The following is a 17,278-nucleotide window of genomic DNA, read 5'->3' as shown; positions in this document are numbered from 1 at the left end:
TTTTCTTTTTTCTTTTTTTTCTTTTTAACATCGCTCAAAAAAGCACTCTGGTATTGTATCTGCTTTTCCGATTCAGCAAAAGCAAAAGTATACTCATTCTTTCGTGCTTCCTCTACTGCGCGCTCTATATCAAAATGTTTTTGTTGTGTGGCACGTTCAATCGTGTTGTTATTGTCTTCGATCACATACATCTCCTCTCTTCCATCTGGCTGCGGAGATATCTGTGACTGTTCTCCTTTAATCTCACGTTGAGTTGCCTTTCTTTTTTTGTTCACTCCTTTTAACGATTGAGAGCATAACTCTGCCTAGGCTTTTCTTTTTTTTTATGGGGGCAGAGCTGGCCTGAGCATCTTCTTCATCCTTGTTCGTCTCGACTTTAGTCATCTTAAGTTTAATCGATGGAAATCATTAAAACCTTGTAGTATATCAAATTTTTAAATTAATTACCTCATCATCCATTGAGCTTAGTCAATTCTCGAGAGTCGTTTCAGAATCATTTGTACCACTGGCAAGTCGATCCGCATTTTTCTTTTCTATTATTTCTTTTCTTGCTTTCTTCGAATAATTTCTTAATGAAGTCAAATCAAGAGACCTCAATTGAGGGTCTACTTTGTTGAATTCTTAGGGAACTAAATCTCTTGCTACTATTACATTGTTTTTTTTTTCTTGTCAAAAGGATGATGATATATGCTGGCCTCAACGGCTGCCAGTTTTTCTACTTTGGACCATTGACCACGTTTCTCAGTAGACTTCGACCCAGTCGATTTACTGTCTTGAGTAGAGTTCATGTTGCTGTCATTGTTGCTATCATTATTGCTGTTTATATAGTTATCGTTGTTACTGTTGCTACTACTGTAGCCGGAATTGTTATCTTCTGTGCTTTGTTGGGACATGTTGTATGTTTATTAAATGATAAAAATAAGAAAAGACAACCAAAATAACGAAATCATAGACTCATAATAATGCAAAAATCGGTGCTAAAATAATGTAATATTAACAGTTACATTTGGCTTATTTCAAAGACAGATTAGTGAAAGCGTTTTCACTAATAGTGTAAAAATTGATGAAAACTTACACTATGTTGTGCAACATCGGATTTCAAAATCGTAAAATTTACTTATTAGTACAATGAAAATTAATCCCCTAAAATCTCTACTATCGCACTGTTGTTCCAAAATCAACCCTTAGATCGAAAAAACCAAGAAATCGCACACCCACAAATCGAGTGACTACTTAAGTGCCAACATTGTTTTAGCCAATCACAGCTAAGGAATGCCTAAAAAGTAATATTTTGAAAATGATATGTTTTCGCTATTTTTTGAAAAAGCATTCTATGAATTGTCCGGGGTACTATAGACAGCCAAAAACAAGCCTATACAGCCTAAAGCCCGGGCGGGAGTCAATGAAAATGCGTCCCTGCTATTTACAGTGTATCGACAGATCATTAGAGTCTAAGAATACCTATTTACAGTGTAATTCTGCTATTTACATTATAGCCACAGCTATTTACATCGTGATCACAGGTATTTCCAGTCTGATAACAGGTATTTCCAGTTTGATAACAGGTATTACCAGTTTGATAACAGGTATTTCCAGTCTGATTACAGCCATTCACAGCTTAAAACAAGCCTGGCACGCTTAAATCACAGGGTCTAGCCAATTAGAATGCACCCCAAGTACGTACAGTCTAGCTACAGCCAATTAGAGTTTATTTACACGTATTTACAGTGTAATCCTGCTATTTACAGCATGATTAGGGCCATTTATAGTCTGACCACATATAATTACAGTCTGATAACAGCTATTTACAGCTTAAAACAAGCCTGACACCGTTCAAATCACCGGGGCAAGCCAATTAGAACGCGCCCCTGGTTTTTACGGTGGAGTCACTGCCAATTAGAGTCTAATCACATCTATTTACATTGCAATCCTGCCATTTACAGTGTAATCACAGCCATTTACAGTTTAATCTCAACCAAGTTTCGTGTGTACCCAGCTAAATATTGTGTGTGCTCAGCAAATTATAATGTGCGCCCTGCTTAATATGTTGTGAGCTTATAATTTAATTGAATACTTTGATCCGCATTATCAGATCACTTATAGATTTTTATGCAAACAATGTCTAATAGATTTCATGCAGAATAAAATGCGCTTTAGAACGACGTAAAGTATAGGATTGTTAAACTACAAAATGCTTTTGTTAAGAGCATAAAATTGAGCTTCTCCCGCTTAAAAGTTAAATATTCAATCCCAAAATGTAATTAATAAACAGCCATCTCCGGCTACATGTTCTTATGTCAGAAATGCTTGTTTTCAATAGCAGAATTGAAAAAAATAAAAAAACAGACATCAATTTTTTTTGGATGGCCCGATGGGTCGATCAAAAAAAAAAGCTTTTGACAAGATTGTGATTTTCGGTTTTCGAAAGACCATCGATTTTTGACATTTTTTAAGCGGGGGAGAAAAAAAAACTTCAATCTATCTCAAATCCAAGAGCACAGTATTAATGTTAAGCTAAAATGTAGCAACGTCTTACTCGGACATTTTGCTTCTAGATGACACTTTACTATAAACAAAATTCAAAAGAAAAACAGTCGCATTTTAAGCAGGGGAAAGTGGCAAATGTTTTATTTTATTGCATATAGAAAAACAAAAATATAAATAAAACAACACCCAACTTACATGGTTTAAAAAAACATTGACGGGGGAGTAACTTTGCTCTAAAAACGATGCTGGAAGTGATCGTGGCGATCAGTGTTTGCGTGCATATAAATGCACTAAAAATCGTACTTTTGATAAAGGAGCCCCACTGTAAAAAAAAAGGACGACGTAATATTTTACACACTGCATTTAGCTGTAAATAACTGGGTCTACACTGTAAAAAGCTGGGCATACGTTGTAAAAAGCTGGGCATACGCTGTAAAAAGCTGGGCATACGCTATAAATAGCTGGGTCCACACTGTAAATGACTAGTCTACGCTGTAAATGACTCGTCTACACTGTAAATGACTAGTCTACACTGTAAATGGCTAGCCCTACACTGTAAATGACTAGTCTACACTGTAAATTGCTAGTCTAAATCACCGTCACCATGGTTTTAATGGATGCGGTTGATACGCTGAAGTTGACCTTCCCGGACGTAATTTTTCTTTCATTATTGAAGCCAAAGTATCTCTCCCTTTTGTTTCAACTGGTACCGGTTAATGCATTCATCCATCCATGCATGAAAAAAATAAAAAAATAAAAAAAATTTGAACTGAGCTGGATTGATGGATCGAACGCTCTACCATCATTAAATGATATAACAAAATCATTTTTGTAAATATACACATTAAAAAAGCTCACTAGTTTTGGCACCGTTGCTACGGGAATATACCATCACTGAATCCTTATGAATATTGTTACACGGCGCACTTTTTTTCTCGCCCTCTTGCACATTGTACCACAGTAGCAGTAGATAATCATCCATTTACTGTTTATAATTTCCTGGAACTTTATAATAAAACACATCTACTATCGCATAATGTGCTTGTCATGATTCTGTTACACTTATGTCCCAAATATTCTTTATGAGTAGCCAGCTTTCAGACTCAATATTTGTCATCGATCTGTCAGCTCTTTAAATCCTTTGTCATGATTCACATACGCTAGGACTAACTTTTGTCATTGCTTATGCTTTTAGTTAATTTCTTGTTTTCTTTCCCTATAAATATAGCTGATAAATTTCACTTCTCCCAGTTTTCTTTATCAGAGATACTTCATAATCATCTTCTCTTTTCTATTCCCTCTATTCTTAAACAAATAGCCTGCTTACAAAAAGCTATTCATTCTCTGTCCTATCCTACCTGTCTCGTTCCTCCTAGTTTCTGATCATTAGTTATACCAGCAGTCACTATGGCGGACATAACAGCAGCTGTGAATTAAATGGAAACATAACTGCCATTTTTTTATTTGCTCGATATCCCTAGCCAATAAGATTTGAGTAAAAGATTGCTACAAATGATCATAATATCCCAAAAAAACAAAAATGCTTCAAAAATATCTCTGGGACCGTCAATATGTAGTTTAGATGTTATAAAAACTATCTCGAAGTTAAGATTAGATTGCTATATGCCAAAAAATTGATGCAATATTGATCCGAGTTTGATGGGTTACGGTATAAAAAACGATTTTTTGCGCTTGTGAAGCAAATGGTAACATGTTGCTATTTTTTTACTTATTTTTTTTTTAAAAAAAAAAGATGTTGCGCCTGGAAAAACTTGCGAATGACAAGGGATTCAAAATTAACCAGTGTAAAAGAATGTGGTGTGCCAAACGCTTGTTAAGGGAGAGCTTTAAAAGTGACAACCAAACACAAAGAAGAAGACTAACAGTAAAAGGTCCTATAGCGGTTTATTTCATCAATATCGTTAACAAGATAAAAAAAATGTAGAATCAACAAGATCCCGATAGTTCAAACTCTATCAATGAAGCTTTCCAAGATATGGGTCGCGATGAGTTCCCCATCATAGCAGACGTGCTGTTAGTTTTTTTATTGTTTTTCATGCATGATATATGTATACTCATATGCGATAATTATTTTTTATACAGTTCTCCTCCACCAGAGGTAGCGAATGAACCTTCACGTAAAAGAACCAGAAGAAGGTAATTGTCGTGTCTGGTCGACATGATTGGTCCATTCTGGTTTTTAGCTTCTTTATTAGTGTGTATTTTAGCGTTCTTTTAGCTTACAATTTTTTCTCTCTTTCTTTTACTTTTATTTATCTTTTAAAATAAATAGCTTTCAAATAACGATAGTAAGGGTATATAGCCCCTTCAAAATAACGGAAAGTGTGAACAAATATGTTGGAATTGGGTATGTTTGCAATGACTGAAGCAATGACATGTAATCTGTATAAAAAACTAAAGGGTTTTTTTTTTAGATAAAAATTTAGCCTATTTTTTTTATTTCGATCAAAATGAAGTACGTTTGTATAATATAACTATTTTCCATAGATAATGGTCCTCATCAATATACGGTTCTATCTTTACAGGAAAATAGCCTTTAAAAAGTTACGTTTTATTCTTGTTGATATCATACTGCTTACATATAGACTATTTATTCTGTGTACCTTTCACTCAAACGACGACATTTTAGGAGCACCACCGGTCAAATAATCATCGACATCAGAACTTAAGGCTGGTAATAAAATACAGAATTAATTACAATATTGCTATTTTCTAACAATACCTTTATAGTGTGTTAAGAGAGTCAAAGGTAAGCTAAAGTATCATCCAGGCATTATAATGGTATATCTTATTGCCGTGTATACAACCACAAACCTAAATAAAAAGGTTAAAGTTATATCAAACCCTCATATACACCACTGAAATATAAATAAAAAATCCAATAAAACGTGCTTTACTGCCAATAATAACGATGAATAAGAATATGTGAGCCTACCAAATATAAAAGAATGAGTCTAAAAGAAAGGTTAAGGGTTTGTCCGTTTAAAAAAATGGCAGCTGTGAACGTTTTTGTATTATAGAATATCATAACTGCCACTTTTACAAGCCAGGAAAATGGAAGCTGTGAATGATTTGTCTTCAACAAACTAAAATAGGTGCCATTTTTTAAAACCAAAAAACAGCAGCAGTGAAGCTCTTGGCTTCATTCAACTGTTAAAGGTGCCTGTCACGGACGGAACAGGAACAAGACACAGAAACTACTTGGCGACAGGAGGGGGCGATTGGTTAAAATAAAATATGTTTATTATTAAGAGGGGGAGGGGGTTAGAACTATGATCCAGAATAACGTTTTTCTAATAAATAACTAGCATCTATTTATACTATTTCTTATACATGGGAAAAACTACGATGGGTTTAAATTATAGATTAACAAGGGACTTTACGGAACAGATACATGAATAGATTATTGACAAGGATGAGTAATTGAGATTTGACGAGTAGTAACAGGCTGGATTTAGTTGACATTGAATAATATGATGGTTCGGGGAATATTTATGGTTTGACACGGGCGGGAAAACTGGATTAGGAATAAAAGTAAAGGATGATCGGGAAAAGGTTTACTAAGGTTGAGTCAGACAGGAAGCGGGAGTAATATTGAGAGGCAGATTAATGATATGTTTTACAAGGAGTTCGGTGGCGGGCAAGATATACTGATATGATTTTTGGTACAAGGTTTTACAGGGAGTTTGGTAGCGGACAAGAGATACTGATATTGATTTCTAGAACAAGGTTTCACAAGGGGTTTGAGATCATGGTTAAGTTATGCAGACAATAAACAGGGCGAGTAAGTTCATGATAGTGGCATTTTTGCCAGCCACAAATATGGCAGCTGTGCCTCTTTTGTTATTATAGAATATCATATCTGCCACTTTTGCACGCCAAAAAATGGCAGTTTTGTGAAGTAAATGGCAGATAGTTGCCATTATTTCCGCCATAGTCAGTACATTGTCTGCCCCAATTCTCTTGTAATTCTAAACCATTTTCATCAATTCACTCTTAATAGGCTCTATCTTTCTGGGCATAAAATTGCCACGTTGAGATTTTTGTCATACTTGTTTTTCAAACTACGGTAAATTAATCCAATGTTGTAGTCGCTTTCGCAGCTTTTGATTGTAGCTACGTAAATATCATACCATTTGATAACTAACAATGCTTCTAAACATCCCCATCTACGACAGCATGCTTCCCCTATATAACTGGGAATGGCCCCAAATAAAAAAAGAGGTTAAATATTCATGGAGACGTTCAATAAGACAACGAACTCTATAAGAAAAATAAAGTAAAGAAAAAGCCATTGTTAGTTTTTACATGTTGAAACAACCGGGTTATCTCGTCTTTCAGTTACACGTTTTTAGGTCATGTCATACTTGTTTTTACTCTGTTGGAAAGTAAAATTCTCCCCCAGGTTGTTACAGAATACTAATTTATAAAATACCCAACCGCCGGTTGATTTTGGGTGCTAAATTTTCTTTTGAAAGTTCAAATAACCATTTTGATCTACGTGTTTTTGCTCCTAAAACGTGAGCGAGAACTTCCTTGGGAACGCCCACTATACGTTAAAACCAATAAATAAATGCTAGTGTCTTCAAATCCAAAAATATTTTGCGGATAAAAGATCGGAAATAATTGACCCAGCGTTATGGAAATGTTTTGTTATAACACAACTCTAGGCTGTAACCAATGACAACCCATGGAGTTTAAGTGTCGTGATTGAGATTATATACTTAATATAAGACTTTATCTACACTTGATAAATCTTCCATTTGATAATCCTTAGTATAATTCGTATTGATACTTTATATTAAATATTTATCATTTACGGTATGTACAGGCTTGATCTCATATCATGCTTCATACAAGTATAAGACATACATTTTATTAGTAGCATTGATACGAAAACACGCGAAGGTTACATAAGTCACACTCAGGTGCCGCAGATATCCGTACGAAGAACTACATTTCCCCTTGAATATTGTGTTAGAAGACATACACAGTTTAAGAATGAATATTATTGTTATTGTTATTGACATCTCATTATAGCCTTTCTATATGGGATGATTACGTCCAAGTATTATTTGGATAAATTTACCCACAACCGTCATCAGCGCATCCGTGATCAATGTCTGAAATAATGTGTATACAAAGACCCCCTCCTATTTGTTTAATAAGTCCTTAGTTAATGTTTGCAAGTTTGATAATTTCTTGTATTTATTTATAAATCTACACCGATTTCCGCACTAAGGAACAATAATAAAACAAGGACGACTATCTTAAAATCTTCAATAACTACAATGAATGGTCCATCTTATATAACTATGATATATTTCAGCTGTCAAATACAAGAGCCACAATATCCTTACTCTTCCATGAACATCTAAGTACACCCGTCTATCTAGTCAGCTCTTAAGCAGTTTTTATACAAATGATTTAACAAGACTTTTAGTTTTATTATTTTCGTTTTAATCCATCTTTTTCCGTAAAACTATCCCGTTTCCTTGAACTTTTACTAGATTGCTGCTAGTCGGATTTTTTCAAAAAGGAAATGGAAAAGACTTTTCGAAGTCCAAGAAGATATTTTATTTGATTTTCTAATCGTCAATGAGGCATTCTCTTTTACCCTCACTTTCGTAGCCATTCTTCTTTTTCGTTACTTTCATAATGTGATATAAAAATGTGGCCCGATTTACTTTTCGTTACAATTAGAGATTAGTTCATGTACAGTAATAATAGCTTTTTTTGCAATCCAAATAAATTGTGCAATGCCGGAATCAGTAAAGGTTTTACACAAAATGATCGCAATGTTCGAAATAATGTTCGTGGTTGACAATGATTTCAAAATTTAAAACTACTCCTTTAATATATCATTTGGAATAATATAACTAGCGCAAAAGGGGCGGTCTTGACAATTTCTTGTCTGCTCTAACACCATAGGTTCCAGTCTGGAGCATTCAGGAAGGATCTCTTAATGTTGAAGTAAAAGGACTTCCAGATCATTAATCTTGCTGGTTAATCATAACCACAAAAATAAATATTAAAATTATTTTATAGGCTAAAAAATTGTTACGTCATTATTTTCGGAAGCGCAGCAAAAATGTACTATTTTTATAAAAAAAAATTGGGTGGTTTATTTTTTTTTCTTTTTTCTCTAGACCTTTCTGAAAAAGCCATGATCGCGTTTCTTTTTTTCGAAAAGTAAGTATATCAGAATCACAGAACATACAAAACTTCAAACAAGAGTCTAATGTTGTCATTGAATAGCTTAATGTGCCAATTAGCACTTCTAGCGTTTTTTCTGCCTGCTTTTTCTCGCTTTTGGGGAAATCGCCTGCTTTTTTTCCTTCGGGAGAATTTGCCTGCGGTCTTGTCTTCTGTCTGGCTCTTTGTTGTTGGTAGTCGCCGACCATACCAAAGTCCGCCAGTCCCAATTGGTGATGTCTTCGTCTTGGTAGATGGTGTAATTACGCCAATCAGCCTCATCAACCAAACTGAAGCTGTTTCTTCCGCTTCCTCCCCGCCTCCTGCTCCTGTGGCTGCTCCTGTTTCTTTCGGCTTTTTACCTCCTGTCGTTGAAACCAGTCGAGCTTGGTCTTTCGTGCCCATTCCTCCTCCTGTAGCAACACAACCACCACCTTGTTACAGCTTGGATTGTGCTTGTGTCGCTGGCCTTCCTTGTCTTGGCCAAGGATTGTTTCCGGAGTCGGTTGCTCTCCCGCGCCACAATCAGTTTGGCACCTCTTTGTCGTTGTTTTCTGCCGTGTGGCAAAACGAAGTTTCCTCTGGTTCTGTCGGTGGTGCGCCCATTGGTCAGTTGAGCTCTCGTCGTGAGACCTCTCTTCCTTTGGCCCATTGTGAGGGTCCCTTGGATTATGTTTTGTCGTTGGCGTCGCCTCGTGCGGACAACCCTTCTTTTGCGGTTTCTTCCCCTTCTGGGGATAACGCACTCCCAGCGGTTTCTTTCCCTTCGGGGGATAACGCTGTTGAAGCGGTTTCTTCTCCTGTTGGAGATAACGCTTCCTTTGCGGTTTCTTCCCCTTCTGGGGATAACGCAATCCCAGCGGTTTCTTTCCCTTCGGGGGATAACGCTGTCGAAACGGTTTCTTCTCCTTTTGGAGATAACGTTTCCCTTGCGGTTTCTTCCCCTTCTGGGGATAACGCACTCCCAGCGGTTTCTTTCCCTTCGGGGGATAACGCTGTTGAAGCGGTTTCTTCTCCTTTTGGAGATAACGCTTCCTTTGCGGTTTCTTCCCCTTCTGGGGATAACGCAATCCCAGCGGTTTCTTTCCCTTCGGGGGATAACGCTGTTGAAACGGTTTCTTCTCCTTTTGGAGATAACGTTTCCCTTGCGGTTTCTTCCCCTTCTGGGGATAACGCAATCCCGGCCGTTCCTTCTTTGATGGAGGATATTGCTTCCTTCTTGTTATCTTCCTCCGTGGAAAATGACAATGAACTGGCGGTTTCTTCCCCTTTTGGGGATAACGCTATCACGGCCAATCCTTCTTTGATGGAGGATATTGCATCCTTCTTGGTGTCTTCTTCTGTGGAAGATGACGTTGAGCCAGCGGTTTCTTCCCCCCATGGGGATAACGCTTTGCCTTCCGTCGTTGGTGGTGCGTCGGTTGGTCTTGGTTCTTTTGGAGATGGAACCCTCTCTCCTGTCTCTTCCGCGGGTCTGGCCTTGCCAGAGATTGATTCCCTTTCGCCCGTTGTTGTGCCCGATCCTTCCCCGTCGGCATCACCTGGTGTATCGGCGTTGGAGGTGTTGGACCCTGTCCCGCCCTCCCCTACCTTCACGCCTGGGAATTTGGCATCTCCTGTTCTCTTTCCTCGTCTTTCTCTCCGGCTCTCTTTGGCTGGTGCTGCTTTTGAGGAGTTGCGCTCTCCCTCTCTCTCACCTCTCCTCAACACGGGGAATCTCGCTTCGCCTGTTCTTCGTCCTCGTCCTTCCTTCCGGGAGTTAGTGGCCGCCGCTCCCCCGCCAGAGACGTTAAATCTTCTTCCGAAGACACCGGTGTGGTCTCCTGTTGCCTCTCCTTCTGCTGAGGTAGAGCCACAAGTAGGAGAAAAACGAAGATCCCGTTCTCCTGTGCCTCCTTTTTCTCCCCGGCGTCGACTCGACTCTGGTCTTGATGAGGACGTTCTTTTGTTGCCTCCTCCCGCTCTTCCTTTGGGCACTGCTGCTTCTTCTGTTGCTTCCTCCCTTCCTCCTGTTTCTTCTGCTGTCTTGGCAGCCTCTGAGGAGTTGGTTGTTGCTTCCCCTCTGCCCGTGTTTGTTGCGGCTCCTGCCTTTTCGGAGGTCACCGTTGCTTCCTCCTCTTCTTCGGTCCTGTCTGGAACCCGTGTTGCTTCGGCCACTCTTGTTGTGTCTTCTCCGTCGCCCGTGCTTTCTGATTCTCCTTTGCCCGCTGATGGGGCTCCGATTATCCCTGATCCCCCTGTCCGTCGAACTCGCATCGCTGACCTCATTGGTCCGTATACGGACTTGCGGGATCAGGGATACAAGGACCCCTTCGCCATACTAGATGGTACGTATTTTTATTGATGAAATAATTCTGAAACATTTTACTGATTTAGTCTTTTAAATTTTTTTAGAGGTGCCCAAAGGTAGAAGAAAGTCTTTCTTCACTCGTCCCCCTGGCAAGTCCAGACTCTAAATAAATTTTTTTTTTTCAAAACAAAAATTCATTTTATTGCGATTGACAGAAGATTAATATTAGAGTGTGTTGTTCTTTCATTAAACGAGGTATAGTGTGGTTATTGGTACATATATTATTAGGGGTTTACTTGAGCGTTTAACTGCAGCCGCAAATGATTCTATGAAATGGAACGATGTCTAACATGTAATATGTTTCAACATATAATATCTAGTTCAATAAAAGCCGTTACAAGGGAGTTAGTTTTAGCTCGAAGAAATAGCATTAAGCTAGACATTTGTTTTGATTCAATGAATTGTGATGACTGATTTGAAAAACCCGAATTGAAACAGGCTCTTAGTCGACATTAGCCTATATACCGTGACCGCCTAAACTCGTACTGTTATAATGACGATAATAAGATAGTTTTTTAAATCTGGTAACAATATTCTTTCGATGATTGTGAGTACTTTTTACATTACATTGTAAAATAAATTGTTACAATTCTTAAGATTCTTACTTCGAATGAACTGGTCCTGGAACAAAGAAAAAAAAGGAAGGAAAATATATTTCTTGAAAAAACGTCTGTCCGGCACCAACTTCGCTTGGAAGAATAAAACTGGCGTTTACATGGAGTTTCTATAATTTTACAGGTGTTTTTCTAAAGACAACACTTTTAAAAATCTACTTCTTTTTTAGCGTATTTGTTAGCGAATATGTTGTAGGTTTGATGTTTTTTTAGTCTTCAAGCTACCGATTCCAAAATTTTGGTACGTGATGCTTCTTTCTAAAAACTTCCTCTTTGGCCAGTTTAACAAACTATATTATAGGGGTATTCAATATTGAAATAAAGTAAAACAAAATGAAAAAATAAAACATTTGGTCCAAAAAAAGATGTCAATTTAAGAAAATGCAAAAATGTCCAGCTTAAATAAAAACTATCTCGGACATTGTATTGGCTAATATTTTTTATTTTATTGTAATTTATTTTGCCTTCATTATTGCGTAGCCCTTATATTTTAAAAACTACTACATGTGACAAATTCATGACATAATGTACTGTCCAAAAACTGCTACATGTGATATATTATGCTATATATAATTTCCTTTAAAAACCACTAATTGTTATGATGAACTAACGGTTATTTATTAAACACTGAAACAAATAACAATGGGACCGCATTTACATACTCTTAATAAAACTATACATGCTTGCTACGCCAATCAGCATAATCCCTTTACTTGTTTCAACGATAAATTAATTTCAATATGACTTCATCCACAACCGCTTCGGGAATGGAGTGATTGGCAAAAAACATTTGCGGCTTACGAGACATTTCTCATTGAAAGAGACGAAATCTTTCTGATACAAAGTGCAGTGCAAGACACAGGCTCTGATTGTATTGAACTGGTGCCGAATTTGTAAAAAAATTGTACCTATTTTTTGAAGAGACGAAAGACGCCGGATAACTATTTTAAGCGTTTAAAAAATGGAGGGGATCATATCGTACTGGAACAAAAAGCTATGGTGTATCCTGTTTTTTTAATTGTTCAAATTGTTTATTGCGTTATAGTTAACAGATTCTTTAAATTACACATAATGTTTTTTTCAAGACCGTCGTATTAATAAATTCTAATCAATAATTTTTTTAAATTGCACAAGGTCTTAGGCTAAAGCAATAAAAGCATACTAGCTGCTACATCTATCAAAAAGATTCATATCTCAGATCATCAAAAGGGTTTTCAGTGTCTGAAGATCATCTTTTATTTTCTGGATAGGATTTCTTCTTTGCCAAAATAACTAGAATTGATTAATTCATTGAAAAAGGAAAAGGGTAGAATTATTGTTACACCAATATTCAACTTTGGAAAACTTGATGGTATGACAGACAGAACTAATAGGACATTCCCCGACGGAAAAAACACAATTTTATATTTTAAGCCCTACTGTTGGGTGCTCTAAAAGAAGAGCAGGTTGATTTTGTATGATTTCAAGATATGAGGAGTAATGAATACTTTCTATTGGAAATGCACGCTTCAGTAAGTAGGAAAGTAGAGCTCGCGCTAGTAATGAAATAAAAATGAAAAATGAAAAAAAAGAAAAACGAAAAACGAAAAACGAAAAACGAAAAACGAAAAACGAAAAACGAAAAACGAAAAACGAAAAAAGAAAAAGAGAAAAAAGAAAAACGAAAAACGAAAAACGAAAAAAGAAAAAAGAAAAAAGAAAAAGAGAAAAAAGAAAAAACCGAAAAAAGTTCACAGTTAAAAACAGAATTCTCATTTCAGCAATAAAAAGTTCTTTTTTCCGTTCTCAGATTTTTATTTAATATTTTCTGCCTTGTAATAAAATAGACTTTAAGAGAGTAATAGCTTTACCGAAAAATTTAAATAAAGAAGAAAAGAAATACAATTATAAGTCTTGTCTATTTTTTTGTATCAAAATGTATTAAAAATTAATTACATGGACGAGTTTGCCCTCGTAATTACTAAAAATAGAAGATATTGTGTTTGGTATATTTGACAGCTCAGATCCATCCCAGTTTTATATTATGGACCATTAATTTGGATTTTGAAGATCGTAAGATAGCTGTCCTTGATTTATTATTTTTCCTTAAATTATCTGATCTCTCATTGGTCGGAGCCTAGAGTTGTGTTATAACGAAGACATTTCCATGAAGCCAGGGTTACTTATTCCTAATCTTTTATCCGTAAAGAATCTTTCCTTCTGTAGACAGTAGCATTTATAAAGTGGCTTTATCACATGCCTAGCTGGTTCTCCATCTCTGCAAATGCGACCAACGTTCAAGAAAACTTCATCCAGGAGTCGGATTCCCTAGAATCAATTAGCACTACCATTTTGAAAGACAACTGCGTTTCAATTTACTAATGTATCACAGTAACAACAGTGTGACTCATGCTTTTACTTCTTTCAGGTCAAGACCAAAAATATTAACAGCCTAAATGGAACGTCGAAGAAAGACTGAAATCGAAAAGAACATTTCCAACATTTCGAACATCGGGGCACAAGATTCATGATCATTGTTTGAAAGAAAACTTTCATCACAAACTTATCGTACAAAGAGGTTTCATTAAAGACATAAGCCGCAGTATTGTCGAAGAATTTGAACAAAATATTAAAAAAGTCGAAGATGTAAGCATAATAGTTGACGATGAGGACGACGATGACCAAGAAGAGTAAGAGAAATCTTTTTTCGTTGAAAAAGACAGCACAGCTGTCTTTCAAAATTTATAAATGTTCCGGTCAGACTAGAAGGGAGTTACTAAGGGTTACTAAATCGTTTTTTTTTGTTTTTTTGTTTTTGTCTTAGGAGTGACGAACAATGATGTGAAAAAGTTATAATTGTGACAACAAGGCGAACGAAGTAGTTTTTTTTTAAAGAACGCACACTGTTGCTTATCGGCCAGCGATTGAAAATGTAGTTTCCATAACATTGAATTGCAGAGGGGAAGCACCGGTGTGATTGTGAAAGGTTGATCGTCGAAAACTAGTTTCCAACGAGATATCCAGCTTCCAAGTAAAATACAGCTAACAACGGAGACGAAAGATTAAGAAGTAGTGACAATACATTTTTTGATCTGTAAGTCAACATACTCAAGCGAAAGAAGTATAGCCAGGTTCTACCAGGTCCTAATTGGCTTGTCTGGAAAGAAGGTTGATTAACAATGGATCCTCATAGATTCTTTGTTGGGGCAATCAAACAGGAAGTAGAGTAACGTATATTAATATTGGGGACAATGTATACAAGCTGCAGAAACAAAGACATTCTGAAAAATGCTTAGCAAAAGGCTTTTGTTAGGCAAGTTGTGGTCAATTGCCCGATATCGTGCTGTAAGAATGCTTAGAGAAATAGTTACATCTCAAAATCTTTTTCATGGTCTTACACCAAGCGTCGTAGCAGGCTCGGATGGAAGAAGGATTTACGCAATATAACTCCCAATTGTTTTGGTTGATCTTTTCCAGAATCAAAGTGTGTGGAAATCGGGGTAGATTTATAAATAAAAACAAGAAAATTATCAAACTTGCAAAAATTAACTAAGGCTTTATTAAACAAATAAAAAGGGGTCTTTATATACACATTATTTCAGACATTGTTCACATATGCGCTGATGATGGCTGTGGGATGATTTATCCAGATAATACTCGGATGTAATGATCCCATATGGAAAGGTCATAATGCGATGTCAATAACAATAACAATAACATTCATTCTTAAACTGTGTATGTCTTGTAGCACCATATTCAGGGGAAATGGAGTTCTTAATTCAGATAGCTGTGGCAGCTCAATGTGGCAGATGTGACCTTCATATGTTTTCTTCTCAATGATATTATTTAAATGTATGTCTTATACTTGTAGGAAGGATGATATGAGATCAAGCATGTACATAAAGTAAATGATCATTATTTAATATAAAGAATCAATAAGAATTATATTTAGTTAGGATTATCAAATGGAAGATTTAAGAAGGGTAGATAGAGTCATATATTAAGTATATAGCCTCGATCACGACAAAGTGAACTTTTGTGTATCGAGGAAAGGACGGAGATTGATAGACCTGGTAAACTCTATACTGGCACCGAAGAGACCATGAAGTTTACCAGTCGATTAAATATAATCATCGGTTTTTGGGACCCGAAATTTACAAAGTAGGGTAGGGAATCTAGTTTCACTGTCAGATTCCTGTCAAAGGATATGTGTATTAGAATCCACAATGATGAAATCGCGTAACCAGATTTTGGACATACTAGCGCTGTTGCGAGGGAAAACTACAAAAATGATTGACTGAAAAGCTGGAATAACAGGAGTGTTGAATGTGTGGAATGACAATTGAAGCTAGGTTCAACTGCAAACACGTAGCTAGTGACAGGTCAGATTAGCTAAGACTAAAGGTAGGTAAGGATTCTGTTAGGAAAAGGAGTATTGTGAACGAATATGTTGTTAACAGACGAAATCCCTGTCTTTTAGTTGGAAATAGTAGTGGCCAAATGTAAGAGGAGGCACCTCCAGATGCAATCAAAGAGAAACCGTATTTTAAATATCGAACACTGGTACGTAGAAAAGATTGATGACACTTTCCAAGGTGTTATAGCACTGTGGAAGCAGTACTTAAATCTGCTCGCCGACGCCAGTTTCGCTTAATGTGTTTAACAGAAGGATCCAAAATACCAGCACCGCCTTTCGTTTTGTAAGGAACGAAGTTTCGGTAAGTCATTCTTCGAAAGTGATATGCACTGAGAAAGATTGTACAGAATTTACGTCAACGACTACTTTGACCATTTGTCACATGAACTATAGGTAGCACGTGCCATAGTTTTGATAGGGAGAGGGTATTGAGGACAACTGTTCGGCCTTTATTTGATAAAATACGTTTAGAGTACTCTTGACATCTTCGTTGTATATTTTGTATTAGTGTGTCAATAGGTAGATTTATCTCGGAAGCATTGAACTATAGCGGAAAGCCAAGAAACGTCAGTGCATCAGGGGATCATTGATCAGGCCATGGCGTAATGGGTGTCACCCGTAAATGCAAATACGCCGTCCAGTTGAGACGTGACTTACCTGACAATGAGGACACCTGTGTTTAACGAAATTTAGTTTTGCGTTAGAAGCGAGGGCATACTGGGTAATGAGTTGTTATAAGCAATCGATATATTCAAGTGACTCTATAAACACAAAAGTCTCTTCTGCATAATCTATAACTTTTAAATTTTATGGAGATGGTGTTGTGATCGAGCTTTATACATTCATGTATGCTTGATCTACACAGCATATTTTTATCCATTACGATAATTTTATAAACACTACTTTTAATATTGCATATTAAATATTCACAATTGACTTAACAAACTAGCACAATACTCATCAAGCTAAATACAAGTACAAAAGTATACATTTTTTATACAATTATTATAAAAAGACATTATTAATATATTGTACTAATCAGATTAGCGGAGGCCAATGACAAGCGAGGTTTAAAAGTACAAACACGATAAATTTTTGAATGTACTTTGATGACTTTTAAATGTACGCGTCAAGTGACACTACAGACCTATTACAGAAACGTGTACCACTCTTTCTTCTATTATATGATTCTCATTGGATTACTTACTTTCAAGA

General features: G+C 36.5%; 1 protein-coding gene across 1 annotated transcript; it reads left to right on the top strand.

Moving 5' to 3' along the window:
* Positions 1–8,674: 8,674 nt before the first annotated feature.
* On the top strand, positions 8,675–11,342 carry EV154DRAFT_586159 (uncharacterized protein; the record flags this gene model as incomplete). Its single annotated transcript, XM_051606782.1, has 4 exons — positions 8,675–8,700; positions 8,767–11,030; positions 11,100–11,109; positions 11,282–11,342. 4 exons carry the CDS (start codon positions 8,675–8,677, stop codon positions 11,340–11,342), a joined length of 2,361 nt encoding a protein of 786 aa, XP_051449947.1.
* Between the last annotated feature and the right edge of the window lie 5,936 nt (positions 11,343–17,278).

Source organism: Mucor mucedo (assembly GCF_025094135.1).
Source record: "Mucor mucedo strain NRRL 3635 chromosome Unknown EV154scaffold_338, whole genome shotgun sequence".
Taxonomy (NCBI): Eukaryota; Fungi; Mucoromycota; class Mucoromycetes; order Mucorales; family Mucoraceae; genus Mucor; species Mucor mucedo.
This window is presented reverse-complemented; position numbering and strand designations above follow the sequence as displayed.